The sequence below is a fragment of the Macrobrachium nipponense genome, chromosome 23, assembly GCF_015104395.2.
Source record: "Macrobrachium nipponense isolate FS-2020 chromosome 23, ASM1510439v2, whole genome shotgun sequence".
Classification (NCBI taxonomy): domain Eukaryota; kingdom Metazoa; phylum Arthropoda; class Malacostraca; order Decapoda; family Palaemonidae; genus Macrobrachium; species Macrobrachium nipponense.
This window is the reverse complement of record NC_061090.1, coordinates 28,060,882-28,081,934: the sequence shown is the minus strand read 5'-3', so window position 1 is coordinate 28,081,934 and position 21,053 is coordinate 28,060,882. Positions and strand designations below refer to the sequence as shown.

The 21,053-nt window shown below is 41.9% G+C and overlaps 1 protein-coding gene and 1 pseudogene across 1 annotated transcript; both read right to left on the bottom strand.

The window, feature by feature from the left end:
* Window positions 1-739: 739 nt before the first annotated feature.
* Window positions 740-6,870, bottom strand: LOC135197455 (cytochrome P450 2L1-like). The gene is made up of 10 exons (XM_064224525.1): window positions 6,173-6,870; window positions 5,284-5,395; window positions 4,605-4,695; window positions 4,296-4,429; window positions 3,054-3,253; window positions 2,722-2,833; window positions 2,202-2,527; window positions 1,772-1,921; window positions 1,450-1,594; window positions 740-1,154 (listed from the first exon to the last, which is right to left on the bottom strand). Exons 2-10 carry the CDS (start codon window positions 5,363-5,365, stop codon window positions 973-975), a joined length of 1,422 nt encoding a protein of 473 aa, XP_064080595.1. The 5' UTR covers window positions 5,366-5,395; window positions 6,173-6,870; the 3' UTR covers window positions 740-972.
* Window positions 6,871-9,041: 2,171 nt separating this feature from the next.
* LOC135197444 (cytochrome P450 2L1-like) lies at window positions 9,042-13,317 on the bottom strand (annotated as a pseudogene).
* Window positions 13,318-21,053: the final 7,736 nt, after the last annotated feature.

Below are 21,053 nucleotides of genomic sequence, written 5' to 3'. Positions count from 1 at the left end.
GGAAAGAAAGCTGTTTGCACCTTGCACTAAATGTATGTTGACTTCTGTAGTTAATGTTTTCTGTTGATAGCAACGTCCTTGAAACTGATGATTACAGGACATGCCATTATTGTAATAACTTTGAAAAGAGTCAGTTAACACCAATGGACCCCTGTAGAGGTTTAGTGCTTTATGTGCACCTCACATGGGGTACTGTAGGCATTACTTCAGGTTCTCTTTAGCGTCCCTGTGGCCCCTAGTTGCAACCCCTTTCATTCCATCTAACTTACTTTACCCCCATCTAACAGTTGTTTCATAACACTTATAACTGCCTATTTTGATAGTTTTAATAGTTTTATTATGAAAAATGTATTTAGTCACGAAAATTATATGAAAATACAGTAATTAGTGAATATTTATGAAAAATTCCGGGAATAGGCGATTTTTCCGCGAATAGTGTGGTATACGTTCCAGATGAAAATCCGCGAATAGCCTAGCTGAAGCAACGAGTCCAGAACTGCAAATAGCGAGGGTGGACATATGGACATTCCATATGACGTACGTATTCTTTTATGTATTATTATTCATTACATTCATTCTTGCTGATCAAAAAAAAAAAATTTGCATTTTCTTTTGCGTATTATGTTGTGCTATGATTGTTTTTTTTTTTTTTTTTTTTTTTCATTTATAAGAACAGACACCGACCATTTAAAATCTACCTTTGTCGACTGAAGGGGTCCCTGTATGAAATTATGTAAAATATGAAATATTCTTTATTGAGGACCTAAAAGTTTCTTACAATAAAACATAAAGCTTACATAATGATAGATGGAAATTCAGTTTAAAAACATTGTACAAGATATCACATAGATACGACGTTAGTTATGTTTATACAAGATTAAGGTGAATCTATCTGTATAGTGAGTACAAAGCATAATATACAGTTTCTGTATGGACTTGTTTGTGTGTGAATACATACACAATTCATCAAATTCAGTTCCTGGCGGATATGAGAATGCCCTGGTCCTGCGCTAAATTCACCAAGGGTGCATTTTGCGGAGTGAGGTCGATCTCCCGTCCCTCTAACGGCGAGAAAGTGAAGTTCTGGAACAGCGCCGCCGAGAAGATGCTCAATTCCATCCTGGCCAGAGATTCTCCCAAGCAATTCCTTTTGCCTGGAAGAAGGAATGGAAGTATAGATGGATAAATGATGAAGGATAATGTAAAGGAATAACTGGAATTGTGGTAGGTTAGATAAATGGATGGATAAAAGATGAATAATGCTGAGAGAAGAGGGATAATGGAGATTGTGGAATCAATAGTAATAAAAATTTTTTTTATTGGATAAGAAACTTATTTAGCCATGAAATGTCATTAATTATACAAGAACAGGTCTAAATAACACAGAGAGAGAGAGAGAGAGAGAGAGAGAGAGAGAGAGAGAGAGGCGTGACATCTTCCTACACTTACCTATCGAAAATGGAGTGAATCCTTCCTTGTGAGGAATGAACTTTCCTTCCTCATCCAGGAACCTTTCGATCCTAAACTCCTGAGAACTCTCCCAGTAGCGTGGATCCTGATGGGAAAATCCACTCACGGCGAAGACTAACGCGCCCTGGGCATAGAAAGCGAAATGATAAATATAAAAAGAAAATATGTACAGTATATGTCTTATTTTCTCTCAAAGTTCGCCTTTTCCTGCTAGATGGCTTGGTATGTGTATGTGTGTGTGCATTTACATACAAATATACATATAAAGATAATACAACTTACCCTGAAAACAGACCCATACCTTTGGCACTAGGTATCCTGCTAGGTGGGTATTCGCACCGGTGGCGTGAAGTACACCGTAGGGCAAGAGGGAGCTCACTCGAAGGACCTCGTGGATGAAGGCTTCCAGCAAAGGTAACCTGAAGTTGAAATGACCATTAGAAGTAGCAAGTTAAAATGCCAGTTATATTGAAAGTCGAGCTGAAAGTTAAAAATCTCACTTAGATTGATCCTACACTCAGTCTAGTCCCAGATTAAGTGGAAGGGGTTTTCAGTTTTTCAACAGATTTCATCAACTTAAGCTCGTCCTAAGCCCGGATGGAACAGAAGTATTGAGTGCATTGTGGTTAACAATTTTCCCCCAGAGTAATGCTAACGAATTTGCAGCAGGCCCTCTTAAGTGATATCAAACAAGCCAAAAAGGCCAATAATTTGCTAAGCCAACTTTCTTAGAACAGAGGCCCAGTTGTGTAACAGAAGAATAAACATAGCAATAAATCAAGACAAGGAAGATAAATAAGAAATAACCAACTAATGTTAACAACAAAAAGACTAAGCACAAACATAATGAAAACCAAGAGATAAACTAATAAACTCTGTGACTTGTGTTGGTTGGTGGGAAACTCCCCACGAGGAACCACTTCGTCAATTTGCTCCTGAACTCTCTTCTGGACATCCGGGTACTTAGCTGCGTAGAGTATCATCCATCTAAGCATGATGGAGGTCGTCTCGAAACCGGCACTGAACAGGTCAAAGATGACCGTCATCAAGTCTTCCTCTGAGAGCAGCCATGTTGATATTTTGGGGGATATGTGAGAGATAAGTTCGTTTCAGTTCAAGATGTGAACAGTTGAAGATTACTCTTGGTATATCATCTAGTCCTATTGAAAGTCAAGATTGATTTTTTTGGAGGAAATAGAAGTAAAACTCATTTCCTTCAAAGATGAGCATGCAATCTCTTGTAATACTTACCATTGAAGAACTCTGCTATTTCTGTTTTGTCGTTCATCTGAATGAGGTACTCGTCGATCACATTCTCTGCGTGGTTGATGTCTAGCTCGGCCTTCCTAGCTTCTATCGTTTTCTGTGAAGAAGAAGAAGAGGGAATGTAAACAACTGGAGAATGGAGGCAATCTTCCCCCAGTCACGACGGGATCATTGAAACAGCGAGTCTAAGAGTAATAAGAGGTTGTATGAGGTAATGGAGCGGCATGGCGTTGGAGGAGCAAATGTAAGTGGTACTCACTCCAAATAGCCTCAACCAAAGGCACTCGCCCCAAACAACCTCGACCAGAGGCACTCACCCCAAACAGCTTCTTTGTAGCAGCCACAGTGTGATCCAGAATTTCCATTCGGAAGAATTTGTTGATGACATATTTTGGGAGAATCTTCTTCAAGATAGGGCAAGTCTCGAGGATGAAAAACCCAAAGGCGTCTTCCTGGAGCCTTTTCATGATCTTGATGAAATCGCAGACCTCCTCGTCGTGTAAGTCATACCTCAGACCTACAAGGAACAGATAAAGTCATCATAAACTTGGATAGTAATCATTGAAGCATACAATCTTAGTCTTCCACAGATGGGGGACAATTTTATGAGCTGAATTCTTCAAGGCATCTGGGATAATCAGCCACTTTTATGTTCCTTTTGGCAACTTTCAGCTGTATTTCATGTCTATGAAGATTAAGAGACTGTGCCATCATAATATTAACAGCTACTTGGCACACTTGGAGTCATTGCAAAGATCCAACTCACTTGCAACCATTGAAAAGACACAACTCACCAACTCACTGGCAGTACTTGCAGTCACTCCAAAAACCTAACTTGCTCAAAGACCCGACACATTCGCAGTCATTGCAAAAACCCAACTCACCTGCAACCATTTGCCAGACTACATTCAGAACAGCGATATTCAAAGATTCTGGAAACTTGGAAGGCTTCCCAACTTATCGTTGGAAGTCTTCGATCAGATATCGGGCCTCGTGGATGATGGCATCGTCCAGTCTTGATTTGCCCATGCTCAAATCTCTCAGGTTCCTGAGGAGGAACCATTGGGCTTTGACCCACCTTTGACCATTGCTCATGATCACTCCTGGGTCATTAAAGGTCATAGTTTGAGTAAAGGAATAATGGTCATATTTAGAGCATTGTTTATAGTTTGAGAATACTATTAATGGTCATGGTTTGAGCAAGAATTAATAGCCATAGTTTGAATGGTAAGTAGTGGTAATATTTGATTGATAAGTAAGTAAGTGCCATAGTTTGAGTAGGAAGTTAATGGTTATAGTTTGAGTAATGCACCAATGGTCGCAGTTTGAGTTTTGAATGTAATGGAACTTGTATTTCAAGAAGAGCTTTGTTTCCTGAGGCAACCTTTAGTATAAGACGAAGAAAATGTGTACGGTGCCTGTATTCAATGTATGTATTCGCAGTATAGAAAATTCTATAAAACTTGCAGAAACACTGATTAAAGGAAACTTTAGCAAGAACACAAGAAGGACCTGCTGTATGTATGAAAAAAAGTACTTTAAGAAAAGGTCAAGGTCACCTGATTCCCTCCCGTCAGTCATGAAGTGGAATCTTTCTAAATTTGGACGATCTGAGAACTCAGTCCTTCCCAGGGCATCCTTCATCAGTTTGTAGTCACAGATGTAGAGAAGTTTCCTTCCAGCAAATTCTAACCTGTAAATTCAATAGGACAAGATAAAAATAAATAGATTATAGTGAAAGGAGATGAATATTAGTTAACGTAGTATAAGGGTTTGTTTCATATATTTCCCAGATTTAAAAATAATGAGTAGAAACAATACATTTTCAAAAATGAAGGAAAGCCACGTCAGTGGCACTTTTCATTTACATGAAGACGTCTCCATATTTCTTCTGGTAGTACTCTACTTTCTTCAAATGGAAAGTGAAACCGGAGCCGAAAATCGGATACCTAAGAGGACCTGTAATACAAAAAATTACTAATCAAAGGAAAAAAAATGATGATGTGTCCGTGTATGAAACAGAGAGGGATTCGCACCTTAAGATACCTACCTTTAGTGATGTCATCAATTTAAGCCCCTCCCACCTGCAAATTCCCATGCCCTTAGGTTAGGTTAGGTTAGGCTGGGTTGGGTTAGGTTAGGTCAGAGAAGTAACCCATTGATAATTTGGGTATGGGAAACATTATGAGATTGTTTTCAAAAAGATTCTGTGGTTAGTTTTTAAGATATAACTTCCCGCTCAGTTTTTATGACATAAACGTCCCATTTGGGAATAAGCTGCCCGCCTCCCCAAGGATGTCAGTGATGTATTGCACTGATGTCATCACCAATCCTCGGAATCTAAGGATTGGTTGACGGGCTGCTCCTGGAGCAAGAATCCGTGCTGGCATAAGGCCAAGTTGATTAAAAAAACAACGGTCCCTGTGACATCACTGAAAGGCGTGGTGTGACTTGGGTGTTCTGTAACTCGGAAAATCAGTCAGCTTTTAGTATTGTGTCAGTTTGAGATCAAGTATTCCCTCTCTCTCTCTCTCTCTCTCTCTCTACCTGGAGGTAATCCCTTGGTTCTCTTGAGCCAATGGCGAAGGATGAGAACGAGGGAGAGGAAGAGAATGATTTCGAGAATCATCGTTGTCCGGGATTTCTCATACGATCAGAACTGGAAGGTAAAAATGAGATTAATTTCTTTATTGCTGGAAAAGATTCACCAGTTACATAAACATAATATACACTTGAAAGCATAATTATTATTATTATTATTATTATTATTATTATTATTATTATTATTATTATATTATTATTATTATTGTTGTTGTTGTTGTTGTTGTTGTTGTTGTTATTATTTATACGGTATCCGCCACTATGAGTATTAAGTCACAAAATAAATTAAAAAATATATATTTAAAAAAGTAACTACGAAAAGAAATATAAGTAAACAATCACATATCATCAAAACATATAAGCATTTACAGACATACAACGGCTAATAATTATAAGTTATAAAGAATGAGATTAAGAATGTTGAAAACACAAAACAAAAAAAACATAAACACAATATTTCGACTTTGATCCAGATTTCACCCATTGGGATTCAGTGATTAAGTGTTAACTAAACCACGGGAAACAACAGGTAGCGCATAACGTATTTTATCTCTTGTTACTTATTTTATATACTGAAAAGGTTCATTTTTCTTAGATTTCTCATTTTCACTTCAAGCCCAACTACTGTAAGAAACCTGGACTCCACCGTTACCACATCAGTAATTAGATATCCGTCAAATTCAATCACATTTTTTTTTTTTTAACTCAGACACCCTCAAATTAACCTCATCTCAACTTCAACCACAAATAACTAATCCCATCGTCGAAGCAATGTTAGATTTGATCTTTTCCTGACGATCATATCAGACCAAAAGAAAGTGTGTGTGGATTTTACCCTAAATCCTACGACTGGCTTTGGATTCACCCAGAACAGCCATAAATTCACTTGCAATGAGTCAATGCCGTCTACTGTCACGGAAGGAAGGAGGAGGGTCTATATCAAGGCCTTGATTGCTTTACAGTTGCCAAGTAGCGCTAACCTGAACCACTTGTGCTTGTGTGTGACGCCATTGTCACCGAGAGGAATTAGAGAATGCCTTTCCTTATTTATTCAGTTGTTTCGAACTATGTAAGTTTTCCTGTTAGGCCTAAAGAAAAATGAAACGCTAAAGTTCCTCTACCTTTTTCCCAGATAGAACAAATTTAACCTTTTATTTCCAGTAGGCCTATTCCTGTGAATACGAAAACCAGTTTTTTTCCTTTTTGGGAATATTATTTACGGTGTTTAATTAATATTTTTAGATACTTTTTCATGGTGTCAGACATTGTGTTTTAAAATAATTATATTATTGACGATTAGGGAATGTTTGTTGCTACAAAAAGAAAAACAGTTCGTGGGACCCGAGTCCCTCTCTCGTTACAACAATACAAGGCAGGTTGCTTCGAGGTAGACAGTTCAAACTAGTCATCTGAAATTCTAAATTTACCAGCGCAACCATATCAGGGCAACTGAAGATAGTGCAATTCAACACTATCATTTGATCGATAAGGAAGTGACGTGTTCATGGTGATAAGAAACTGAGAATGACAAACGCAAAGGGAGTCACATACACAGCACTGGAGAAGTCGGCCTAGAGCATTCGGTGTGACTGAGTTTACGTATTTCCTTCGTCTCGACTATCATTTTAAAAGAATAAATTCGTGTTTGTGTGACAGTCATTCTATATATTTACAGAGTTCAGTAAATAAAATAAGGATAAAATGACGGAGAATAATAAAGGAATTGTCATCGTAATCAGACGGTGACAAATATACGTTAACCCCGTAGGTGGATAACGCCAGTGCACCTCATGCTGTAGCCATTACTTGAGGTTCTAAGCCTTGTCTCCGACCCCTAGCTCCATCTCCTTTCATTCCCTTTATTGTACCCATCTTACTTTGTACCCTATCCTAACAGTTGATTCATAGCGCAACTGTGAGGTTTTCCTCCTGTTACACCTTTCAAACCCTTCACTGTTCAATTTCCGTTTCAGCGCTGAGTGACTTCATAGGTCCCACCGCTAGTCTTTGGTCTTATCTCCATACTCTATCCGTCAATCAAATATACGTTATGGAGTAAAAGAAAATCCTAAATATACTCAAAAGCTTCATTGGTATTGGATGCTCAGATTTCATGAAAAGAAGATAACTTCAAAGACAATAAAAATGAATCCATAAAATGAACATTCACTTAATATCTGTTTCAGATACTCAGGATGACAACGCGAATTACTCTTATGAATGGGAGAAAGATAAGACCATAGACGTTATCAGTACAGCAATATAAGTAATCATGACGCTTACAATTCTTTGGGGGAAAAAAGCGTACGCATTTAGCGTACGATGACAGAGCGAATGACCTATAACCTAAATTCCATTTAGGGCATAGGCCTAATTGCATAGTCAGTGGGTACTATAATAGTTATTTTGTTTAATCTTTTAAGGCATAAATACGTTTTTTTTTTTTTTTTTTTACCTTAGTAGGTGTCTTCATCACACACACACACACACACACACACACACACACACACACACACACACACATATATATATATATATATATATATATATATATATATATTATATTATATATAATATATATATATATATATAATATATAATAATATATATATATATATATATATATATATATATATTATATATATATATAAAAGTCTATCACATTACCGTGATTCATATACATATATCGAACTACAAATGTCCTTTAATATCTAATTCGCTATACCTCGGAATTAATATATTTTCATATATGTTTAACCGAGGGGGAATTTTATCAAGCGATAATAGAACCTCTTGCGGTGGCGGGGTGGTTTTGGGGCTTCACTGCCAGTCCTGGAATTGTAGAGGTCGGTGGTTCGCGTCTGTCGATCGCCAATTGTATTATCGCTTAATAAAATTCCCCTCGGTTAAACATATATGAAAATATATTAATTCCGAGGTATAGCGAATTAGATATTAAAGGCATTTACTATATTTCGATATATATATACTTAGTATATATATATATATAATATTATATATATTATATTATGTATATATAGATATTATATATATATATATCATATAAATATATCAGGGTTCTTGTGTTCTTCATCACTCAGATACGAACGACGAAATCTCATATTTTCGTATAATCTCGGAGTCATGAACAAAGGTCGAGCGCTTTCTCTCTCTCTCTGCAGTCACTATGACTCCGTGCTTTCATGCATAGCATCCTTCAAAGATATTACTGAATTTCCGCGAATGAATCTGGATTGATACTACTTGTTTACGTGTGTATTTATTTCGTTTAGTTTGTTTGCTATGTGTTTCTGAAAGGATTTCTTGAATCCCAAGGAATAGTCTAATTCCTGTCATGAATGCTGATTTATATTTTGATAAAAATCATTCATAAAATTACATTTTGATTTCTTTCATCCATCAAGTCGGCCCAAGAAGAATGATATCTTTCTGGTGTCTCAGTTATCTGCAGATTTCGCACACACAAGAAGATACACCACACGAACACACAAACATATACCAACATACACAAACACACGTCAAAACATCTCCAGCAAATATAAGGAAAAGTTTTTTTTTATTATCTATTTTGCCAGTTCCGAAGACCGTTAGTTTAAATAAAGAAGTAGGCCTAGTATATAGGGCAAAGGAAACACTATGAAATCATGTAAAGTAGGAAATATTCTTTATTGAAAACTTCGAGAATTTGTAGGTTTCCCATTAAAACATAATGTTTAGATTAGAATAGCAGGAAATTTAGTTTTAAAAAAAGTACGTGATATCACTAGCTACGACATTAGTTAGGCTTATAAGCCTATCTGTAACTATAGACTAACGATTACAAAAAACTGTATATATCTCTTGTACAGACTTGTGCATGCACGCACTTACACACGCACAGTCAATCGACTTCAATTCCTGACGGATATGAGAATGTCCTGATCCTTTGCGATATTCGCCATAGGTAAGTTTTGCGGAGTGAGGTCGTCGATCTCCCGTCCCTCTAGCGGCGAGAAATTGAAGTTCTGGAACAGCGCCGCTGAGAAAATGCTCATTTCCATCCTGGCCAGAGATTCTCCCAAACAGCTCCTTTTGCCTGGAAGGAGGAAATGATATGTGGTTGGATAAAGATGGTTAAATGAAGAATGATAACGTAGAAGGATAGATAAACGGAAGGATGGATAGTTGGATGGATAATATTGAAAGCAAAAGGATGACGTAGAGAACTGGTGGAAACTTTGAACAATGAATACATGAGTGGTTAAATGTGGGTAAACGAATAATAATAATGATAATAATAATCATGTTTTTAGTTGGACAAGGAGACTCAAAATGAATTAATTATTCAGAACAGAAAGTCAGTGTACAGAGAGGGAGAAAGTGAGAAGTACAGAGAGAGAGAACCATCACGAGATAGAGAACCATCACATCTTCCTAATTACACTTTACCTATCAAAAACGGCGCGAATCCTTCCTTGTGGGAAATGAACTTCCTTCCTCGTCCAGGAACCTTTCGATCCTAAACTCCTGAGGGCTTTCCCAGTACCGTGGATCCTGATGGCAGAATCCTGTCACGCCAAAAACGAATGCTCCCTGGGCATAGAAAGCGAGAAGGTATAAGCAGAATAAAAAAAAAAGGTGAGTATAAGGTTCTATCCCTCAGTTCCACTCCTTCAGTTTTCCGTGCTTCGCTTTGGCGCGCATTTTTGTGGGACATATTTTTCACGTTTCCGCGCGAACTTTCACCAATTCACGAATTTCTTTGTGGGCCGTATCTCTAAAGTTATCACCAATTTGCTTGTTTTTATTAAATTAGGCAATGAACTGTTAAAATAGGCATTTACAAGCGTTTTAATTTAAGGGGTACGTGGTATTGGCAGTTATAAGTGTTTGTGGAGGGGTTTTGCATTTTAGTGGATTTTGCATTTATGCCGTTCGTTCTGGAACCTATCCCTGTGAAAAAGTGAGATAGCACTGTATTATATCTTATTTCCTCTCCACGTTCGCCTTTTCCTGTTAGAGTTCATGGCTATCACATGACTTTTTAAGATGACTGTTGAAGTGGTTACTTGGTAATCAGTTGATAGTGGAGGGTCACAGTAGAAGGCATGGGGCTGGCCATCTCATTTTATGTGGAGTGGCATATAGTTTAATATATTAGGTAGATACATACATATATATGTGTATTTACATAAAAATACACATAAAATCATAAAGAAAAAAATATCATCGATACGCCTCACCCTAAAAACAGATCCATACCTTTGGCACAAGGTATCCTGCTAGGTGGGTATCCGCACCATTGGGGTGAAGGACACCGAAGGGCACGAGAGAACTCATTCGAAGGACTTCGTGGATGAAGGCTTCCATCAAAGGTAACCTGAGGTTAAAATGTCCGTTAAAAAAACGGGTTTAAATGTAATCTAGTACAGTGACAGTCCAGCTGTAGGTTAAATCTCAGTCCAGCTGCAAGTTGAATCTCAGTCCAGCTGTGGGTTAAATCTCAGTCCAGCTGTGGGTTAAATCTCAGTCAGTCCAGCTGTAGGTTAAATCTCAGTCAGTCCAGCTGTAGGTTAAATCTCAGTCAGTCCAGCTGTAGGTTAAATCTCAGTCCAACTGAGAGTTGAATTTCAGTCCAGCCGTAGGTTAGATCTTTGTCCAGCTGTGGGTTTAATCTCAATCCAGCTGCAGGTTGAATTTCAGCCCAGCTGAAGGTTGAATTTCAGTCCAGCTATAGGTTAAATCTTAGTCTAATTTCAAGCCAAGGGTTCAGATAAAGGACGAGTTTGAAAGCAAAATTAGCCTTCAGGTAAAAGGTTATTTACAAGAGTAGGTTAAAATTTCAGTTATACTACAGTCAAACTTTTAAGTGAAATCTCAGTTAACATGGTTCATATGCTCAGTCCAGTCCTAGGCTAGGACAGCGGACGAGATATTGAAATCAAAGTTAACCTAGAGTTAGCATGTCATTTGTAGTGATAGTCTAGTTACAAATCAGTATTTCAGTGAATAGGATTCTTAGTTCTCCAACAGGAGAGTTTACTAACTTAAGGTAACTGAGCTGGTTAACGATTTTCCCAGTAAGCATGTGTTTCATACGGATGCCCAATGGGTCATAGTGGGACCTGAGAGTCAACAGTCAGGAAAAGTGAAAAGGCTACTGAAATGGCAATGAATATAGTTTATATAAAACGAGCTAAAAATGCCACTAATTTGCTAAGCCAACTTCATTTAGAACACAGGCCTAGTTGTGAAAAAGGAGAATAAACATGGCAGGAAAATTCCAGGAAATAAATCAGGACAGAGAAAATAATCAGAAATAACTGATTACTAGTCAAAACTAGGAGATATACTAATAATCACTGTGACTTGTGTTGGTTGGTGGGAAACTCCCCACGAGGAACCACTTCGTCAATTTGCTTTGCACTCTCTTCTGGACATCCGGGTACTTGGCTGCGTAGAGTATCATCCACCTGAGCACGTTGGAGGTCGTGTTGAAACCGGCAGTGAACAGGTCAAAGATGACCCTCATCAGGTCGCCCTCTGGAAGCCAGGTTAATCTTTAGTAAGACATGTGAAAGTGGGTGATTAAGCTGGATATGTGAAACGTGAGATCCTACTTCAGAGCATGTAGAGAATTGAATAGAAGGATGGAATCTTCCTTAATATATACCACTGAAGAACTCTGCAATATCAGATTTGTCATTCATCTGAATGAGGTACTCGTCGATCACATTCTCTGCATGGTTGACGTCCAGCTCAGCCTTCCTGGCTTCTATCGCTTCCTGAGAAGAAGAAGAAATGTAAACAACTGGGGAATGCAGGCAAGCTTCCCTTAGTCACGATGGGATGATTGTAACGGCGAGTCCAAGAAGAGTAAGAGGTAGTGGAGCTGCATGACATTGGAAGAACGGATGACCTAACTAGAAGATCAAGTCTAAGGAAGGTAAGAGACTGCCAAACGGTAAAAGAACACATGCAAGAAGGTACATGATCTTGTGTATTGGTAGAACGATGAGTCTAAAGAGAGAAAAGGGGTGCCTGATTGCAGATGAATGAATCTCAGGGGGGAAGAGGGTTGCCTAGCAATTAAAAAACGAGACTATTAGAGGGTAAAAGAGGTCGGCAGATGGTAGTAGAACGACTTTGAGGGATAAAAACCCTACCAACAAAAAGTACTCCCCCAAACAGCCTCAACCACAGGCACTCACCCAAAACTAATTCACCCAAAGGCATTGACCCCTAAAAAACACTTAACCAAAGGTACTCACTCCAAACAGCCTCAGCCAAAGGTAGCCACCCCAAACAGCCTGAATCTGAGACATTCACCCCAAATAGCCTCAACCAAAGGCACTCACCCCAAACAACCTTAACCAAAGGCACTCACCCCAAACAGCTTCTTTGCAGCAGCCACAGTCTGATCCAGAATTTCCATTCGGAAGAATTTGTTGATGTTATATTTTGGGAGAATTTTCTTCAAGATTGGACAAGTCTCGAGGATGAAAAACCCAATGGAGTCGTCCTGGAGCGTTTTCATGATCTTGATGAAATCGCAGACCTCCTCGTCGTGTAGGTCGTACCTCTGACCTGCAAGGAACAGATAAAGTCATCATAAACTTGGACAGTAATCATTGAAGCATACAATCTTAAGTCTTCCACAACTGGGGAACAATTTTATGAGATAAATTCCTCTGGACAGCTCGGATAATCAGCCACTTTTATATTCCTTTTGGCAACTTTCAGCTATATTTCATGTCTCTGTAGGTTAAGAGACTGTGCCATCGTATATAACATTAACAGCTACTTGACACACTCACAGTCACTGCAAAGACCCAGCTCACTTGCAATCATTGCAAAGACCCTGCTCACTTGCCGTCACTGCAAAGATCTGACTTAACTTGCAGTCATTGCAAAGATGCAATTCACCAACTTGCTCAAAATCATTGCAAAGTCACAACTCACCAACTCACTGGCAGTCATTGCAAAGATCGGACTCATCCTCAGTCATTGTGAAGACTCAACTCTGTCATGGCAAAGTCCCAGTCCATTTGCAATCTCTGAATAAACCAACTCACTAGCAATCATTGCAAAGACCCAATTCACTCAGAGACGCAACTCACTTGCAGTCACTGCAAAGACCCAACTCACTCAGAGACTCAATTCACTCGCAGTCACTGCAAAGACCCGACTCACACAGAGACTCAATTCACTCGCAGTCACTGCAAAGACCAGACTGACTCAGAGACTCAATTCACTTTTAGTCACTGCAAAGACCCGACTCACTCAAAGACTCAATTCACACAGAGACTTTCATTCACTCGCAGTCACTGCAAAGAACCATACACTCAGGAGACCAATCACTCTCAGTCATGCACAAAAAAGGACGATCAACATAACGACTCCCAAATTCACTCAGCGGTCACTGCAAAGCCCGACTCAGAACAGAGACTCCAATACTCGCAGGTCATGCAAAGACACCAACTCACTCAGAGGCACTTCAATCACTCGCAGTCACTGCAAAGGACCCGACTCCACAGAGACTAATTACTCCCAGTCACTGCAAAGACCCGACTCACACAGAGACTCAATTCACTCGCAGTCACTGCAAAGACCCGACTCACTCAGAGACTCAATTCACTTTTAGTCACTGCAAAGACCAGACTCACTCAGAGACTCAATTCACTCGCAGTCACTGCAAAGACCAGACTCACTCAGAGACTCAATTCACTTTTAGTCACTGCAAAGACCCGACTCACACAGAGACTCAATTCACTCGCAGTCACTGCAAAGACCAGACTCACTCAGAGACTCAATTCACTTTTAGTCACTGCAAAGACCAGACTCACTCAGAGACTCAATTCACTCGCAGGACACGCAAAGGACAGGACTCACGAGAGAACTCCAATAACACTTGTAGTCACTGCAAAGACCAGACTTCCACTTCGGACTCAACTATCGCAAATCATGCAAAGACCAGACTCACTCAGAGACTCAATTCACTTTTAGTCACTAGCAAAGACCAGACTCAATCAGAGACTCAATTCACTTGCAGTCACTGCAAAGACCAGACTCACTCAGAGACTCAATTCACTTTTAGTCACTGCAAAGACCCGACTTACTCAGAGACTCAATTCACTCGCAGTCACTGCAAAGACCAGATATGAGAGAAATCCCCCCCCCCACACCAAAATTCACTTTAGTACTACTGCAAGACCGATTTCTCAGAGACTCAACACTTTAGTCATGTCACAAGGCACCAGAATCAATCAGAGGACTCAATATCTTTTTAGTCACTGCCAAAGACCCAAATCACTAGAGATTCAATTCACTCGCGTGCACTGCAAAGACCAGACCTCCCAGAAGACGCAATTCACTCGCAGTACTCAAAGGACCAGATTACTACAGATACTCAAATTCACTCGCAAGTCACGCCAAAGACCCCGACTCAAACAGAGACTACATTCCCCGCAGTCACTGAAAGCAACCAGACTCAACAGAGACTCAATGACTCGCAGTCATGCAAGACCCGATCACTCAGATACTCTTCACTTCGCATGTCGCTGCAAAGACCCGACTCACACAGAGACTCAATTCACTCGTAGTCACTGCAAAGACCCGACTCACACAGAGACTCAATTCACTCGCAGTCACTGCAAAGACCCGACTGACATCAGAAGCTCATAGTTCACTCGCAGTCACTGCAAAGACCCGACTCACTCAAAGACTCAATTCACTTTTAGTCACTGCAAAGACCAGACTCACTCAGAGACTCAATTCACTTTTAGTCACTGCAAAGACCAGACTCACTCAGAGACTCAATTCACTCGCAGTCACTGCAAAGACCAGACTCACTCAGAGACTCAATTCACTTTTAGTCACTGCAAAGACCCGACTCACACAGAGACTCAATTCACTCGCAGTCACTGCAAAGACCAGACTCACTCAGAGACTCAATTCACTTTTAGTCACTGCAAAGACCCGACTCACTCAGAGACTCAATTCACTCGCAGTCACTGCAAAGACCAGACTCACTCAGAGACTCAATTCACTTGCAGTCACTGCAAAGACCAGACTCACTCAGAGACTCAATACCGTCGCAGTCACTGCAAGACAGACTCCTCAGAGACTCAATTCACTCCGCATCACTGTCAAAGACAACTCACTCAAGACTCAATTCACTTCCGCATCACTGCAAGACACGACTCCCTCAGAACTCATTCCTCTCGCAGTCCTGCAAAGGCCAAACTCACACAAACTCATTCACTCGCAGTCACTGCAAGGACCCGACCTCGCTCAGAACTCAATTCACTCCGCAGTACACTGCAAGACCGACTCACACAGAGACTCAATTCTATCGTGTCACTCGCAAAGACCCGACCTCCACACGAGACTCAATTCACTCGCAGTCACTGCAAAGACCCGACTCACTCAGAGACTCAATTCACTTCGCAGTCACTGCAAAGACCCGACTCACACAGAGACTCAATTCACTCGCAGTCACTGCAAAGACCCGACTCACTCAGAGACTCAATTCACTCGCAGTCACTGCAAAGACCCGACTCACACAGAGACTCAATTCACTCGCAGTCACTGCAAAGACCCGACTCACACAGAGACTCAATTCACTCGCAGTCACTGCAAAGACCCGACTCACTCAAGACTCAATTCACTTTTAGTCACTGCAAAGACCCAGACTCACTCAGAGACTCAATTCACTCGCAGTCACTGCAAAGACCAGACTCACTCAGAGACTCAATTCACTTTTAGTCACTGCAAAGACCCGACTCACTGAGACTTAATTAACACTCGCGTCACTGTAAAGCCAACTCCTCAGAGACTCAATTCACTTTAGTTCACTGCAAAGAACCGCTCAATCAGAGACCTCCAATTCACCTCGCATCACTGCAGACCCACTCCTCAAGATCAATTCACTCGCCAGTACACTGCATGGCCAAGACTCACACAGACTCAATTCACTTTCGCCATCCCTTGCAAAGACCCAACTCCACTCGGAGACTCAAATTCTCTCGCAGTCACTGCAAAGACCAGACTAAACCGAGACTCATTTCACTTCGCAGGCACTTGCAAAGACCCGGCTTTGCCACTCAGAGACTCATTCACTTTTGTCACTGCAAAACCCAACTCACTCAGAATCATTTCAATTCACTCTGCAGTTCACTGCAAAAGACCGACCTCACTTCAGAGACTCAATTTCCTTTTACTTTTGTCCCACTTGGCAAAGACCCGACTCCACTCAGTGACTCAATTCACTCGCAGTCACTGCAAAGACCAACCGGACTCACTCAAGGAACCTCAATTTCACTCATGCAGTCACTGCAAAGACCGACTCCACACAGTAGACTCCATTCACTTTTAGTCACTGCAAAGACCAGACTCACTCAGAGACTCAATTCACTCGCAGTCACTGCAAAGACCAGACTCACTCAGAGACTCAATTCACTCGCAGTCACTGCAAAGACCAGACTCACTCAGAGACTCAATTCACTCGCAGTCACTGCAAAAAGTACTCCGACCGCACCAGAGACTAAATTCACTTCGCAGTTCACTGCAAAGAGCCAGACTCACTCCAGAGACTCAATTCACATCGCAGTCCACTTGCAAAGACCCCGACTCACTCAGGAGACTTCAATTCACTCGCAGTCAACTGCAAACGACCAGACTCACTCAAGCAGACCTCAGTTCGCTTTTAGTCACTTGCAAAGACCTGACTCACTTCAGACTCAAGTTCAACTCTACAGTCACCTGCAAAGACCTCAAGACTCCCCACTCAGATACTCAATTCATTTTCTTTTAGTCACTAGCAAAGAACAAGACTCACTCAGAGACTCAATTCAACGTTTGCAGTCCAACTGCAAAGACCATACGTCCACTTAGGAGACTCAATTCCACTTTTCGTCACTGCAAAGATACCCCTTACTTACTGAAGACTCAATTCCTCTCCAGTACCCTGCAAAGACCAAGACCTCACTGACCAGACTCCAATTCACTTTTAGTCACTGCAAAGACCCGACTTACTCAGAGACTCAATTCATTTGCAGTCACTGCAAAGTCCAGACTCACTCAGAGACTCAATTCACTCGCAGTCCACGTGCAAAGACGCAAGACCTAACCCAGAAGACTACAAATTCACTTTCCACAAAAAAAAAACCAAAGTTCCCCCCCCCCCCCCCCCCCCCCCCCCCCACTGCAAAGACCAGATTCCGCACAGAAGACTCATTCTTCCTACGCAAGTCACTGCAAAGCACCCGACTCATCACAGAAGACTCAATTCACATCGCGAGTCCCACTGCCAAAAGAACCCAACTCACTCAGAGACTCCAATTTCAGCTCGAAGTCCTGCAAATCACCGCAAATCCCACTCACTCAGAGACTCAATTCACATTCGCAGTTCACTGCAAAGACCCGACTCACTCAGCAGACTCAATTCAACTTGCAGTCCACTGCGAAGACCAAGACCTCACTCGGGGACCTGCAATTCACTTTTAGTCACTGCAAAGAACCCTCCGACTCACTCAAGAGACTCAATTCCACGTCGCAGTCACTGCTAATGACCCCGACTCACACAGACTCAATTGCCCCGTTCCCGCAGTTCACTGCAAAGACCAATACTTAACGCAGCGACTCAATTCACTTTTAGTCCACTGCAAAGGACCAGGAGTTCACACAGAGAACTCAATTCACTCACAGTCCACTGCAAAGACCAGACTAACGCCGCTAACACACGAGCTCAATTTCACTTGCAGTCACTGCAAAGAACCCAGATTTCACGACAGAAGACTCAATTCACTCGCGAGGTCCACTGCAAAGACTGGTCCTCACATCATATACTCAATTCCACTCGCAGTCACTGCAAAGACCAGACTAACACAGAGACTCAATTCACTCGCAGTCACTGCAAAGACCAGATTCACACAGAGACTCAATTCACTCGCAGTCACTGCAAAGACCCGACTCACAGAGACTCAATTCACTTCGCAGTCCACTGCAAGGCCACTCCACAGAGACTGCAATTAACTCGGAGTCACTGCCAGACCCGACTCACTCAGAGACTCAATTCACTCGCAGTCACTGCAAAGACCCGACTCACACAGAGACCCAATTCACTCGCAATCACTGCAAAGACCAGACTCACTCAGAGACTCAATCACTCGCATTCACTGCATACAGACCCGACTTCCAGAACTCAATTCACAACTCGCGTCACTGCAAGACCAGCACTCACACAGGACTCATCACTCGCGGTCACTGCAAAGAACCGACTCACACAGAGACTCAATTCACTCACAGTCACTGCAAAGACCCGACTCACTCAGAGACTCAATTCACTCGCAAGTCACTGCGAAAGACTCGACTCACCAGATACTCCATTCACTGGCGTCACTACTGCATAAGACGCCACTCACACAGAGACTCAATTTTTCACTCGCAGTCACTTGCAAAGACCCACATACACGTCAGAGACTCATTTCACTCTCGCAGTCACTGCCAAAGACCGCTACTCACAACAGAGACTCAATTCACCACTCGTATTCACTGCAAGACCCGACTCAACACAGGACTCAATTCACTTTTAGTCACTGGCATAAGACCACTGATCAGAGACTCAATTCACTTTTAGAGATCCACTGCAAAGACCCACTTCACTCAAAGACCAATTTACCTTTTAGTCGACTGGCAAAGACCATACTCACTCAAGACTCTCAATTCCACCTCGCCGTCACTGCAAAGACCAGACTCACTCAGATACTCAATTCACTCGCAGTCACTGCAAAGACCAGACTCACTCAGAGACTCATTCATTGCACCAATTCACATTTTTAGAGAGTCACTGCAAAAGGTACCACGACTCACACAGAGACTCAATTCACTCGCAGTCACTGCAAAAACCCGACTCACTCAGAGACTCAATTCACTTTTAGTCACTGCAAAGACCAGACTCACTCAGAGACTTCAAGTCCTCGCAGTCACATACAAGACCAGACTCGACTCAGAGACTCATTTCCTGCGCAGTCACTGCAAAGACCAGACTCACTCAGAGACTCAATTCACTCGCAGTCACTGCAAAGACCAGACTCACTCAGAGACTCAATTCACTCGCAGTCACTGCAAAGACCAGACTCACTCAGAGACTCAATTCACTTTTAGTCACTGCAAAGACCAGACTCACTCAGAGACTCAATTCACTCGCAGTCACTGCAAAGACCCGACTTACTCAGAGACTCAATTCACTCGCAGTCACTGCAAAGACCAGACTCACACAGAGACTCAATTCACTCGCAGTCACTGCAAAGACCCAACTCACACAGAGACTCAATTCACTCGCAGTCCACTGCAAAGAGACCCACTCACTCCGAGACTATTCAATTCACTCGCAGTCACGGCAAAGACCAGACTCACACAGAGACTCAATTCACTTGCAGTCACTGCAAAGACCCGACTCACACAGAGACTCAATTCACTCGCAGTCACTGCAAAGACCCGACTCACTCAGAGACTCAATTCACTCGCAGTCACTGCAAAGACCCGACTCACACAGAGACTCAATTCACTCGCAGTCACTGCAAAGACCCGACTCACTCAGAGACTCAATTCACTCGCAGTCACTGCAAAGACCCGACTCACACAGAGACTCAATTCACTCGCAGTCACTGCAAAGACCCGACTCACACAGAGACTCAATTCACTCGCAGTCACTGCAAAGACCCGACTCACTCAGAGACTCAATTCACTATCGCAAAAGGGTCACTGAAAGACCGACTTCCTCTCAAGAGACTTCATTCACATTTCGCAGTCACTGCAAAGACCATACTCACACAGACTCAAATCATAGTCCCGCAGTCACTGCAAGACCCAACTCACTCAGAGACTCATTCACCTTGCAGTCCACTGCAAAGACCAGATAACACAGAGACCATTCACTCGTGCAAGGGTCACTGCAAAGACCCGACTTGCACTTTCAGAGACTCATTCACTTTTAAAGCCTGCCAAGACCCAACTCACATAGGGACGCAACTTCACCTCGTGCAGTCACTGCAAAGACCCGACCTCAACTTCAAGAACTCAATGCACTCGCAGTCAATGCAAAGACCCACTACTCAGAGACTCAAATTCACGGTCGCAGTCCCACTGCAAAGCCAGACTCACTCAGAGACTCAATTCACTTTCAGTCACTGCAAAGACCCGATCTCACACAGGAGACTCAATTCACTTAAGTCACTGCAAAGACAGACTCACTTCAGAGACTTTTCTTCACATACGTAGTCACCTGCAAGACCAGACTTCACTCTAGGAGACTCAAATTCACAAATTCGCCAGTCCACTGCCAAAGACCAGACTCAACTCAGAGACTCAATTCACTTCGCATCACTGCAACCCGACTCAACACAGAGACTCACTTCACTCTGCAGTCACTTGCAAGACCAGACTCACTCAGAGACTCAATTCACTTTTAGTCACTGCAAAGACCCGACTCACTCAGAGACTCAATTCACTCGCAGTCACTGCAAAGACCAGACTCACTCAGAGACTCAATTCACTCGCAGTCACTGCAAAGACCAGACTCACTCAGACTCAATTAAACTCGCAGTCCACTGCTGCCAAGAACCTCAGACTCAACTCAGAGACTCAATTCACTTTTAGTCACTAGCAAAGACCAGACTCACTCAGAGACTCAATTCACTTGCAGTCACTGCAAA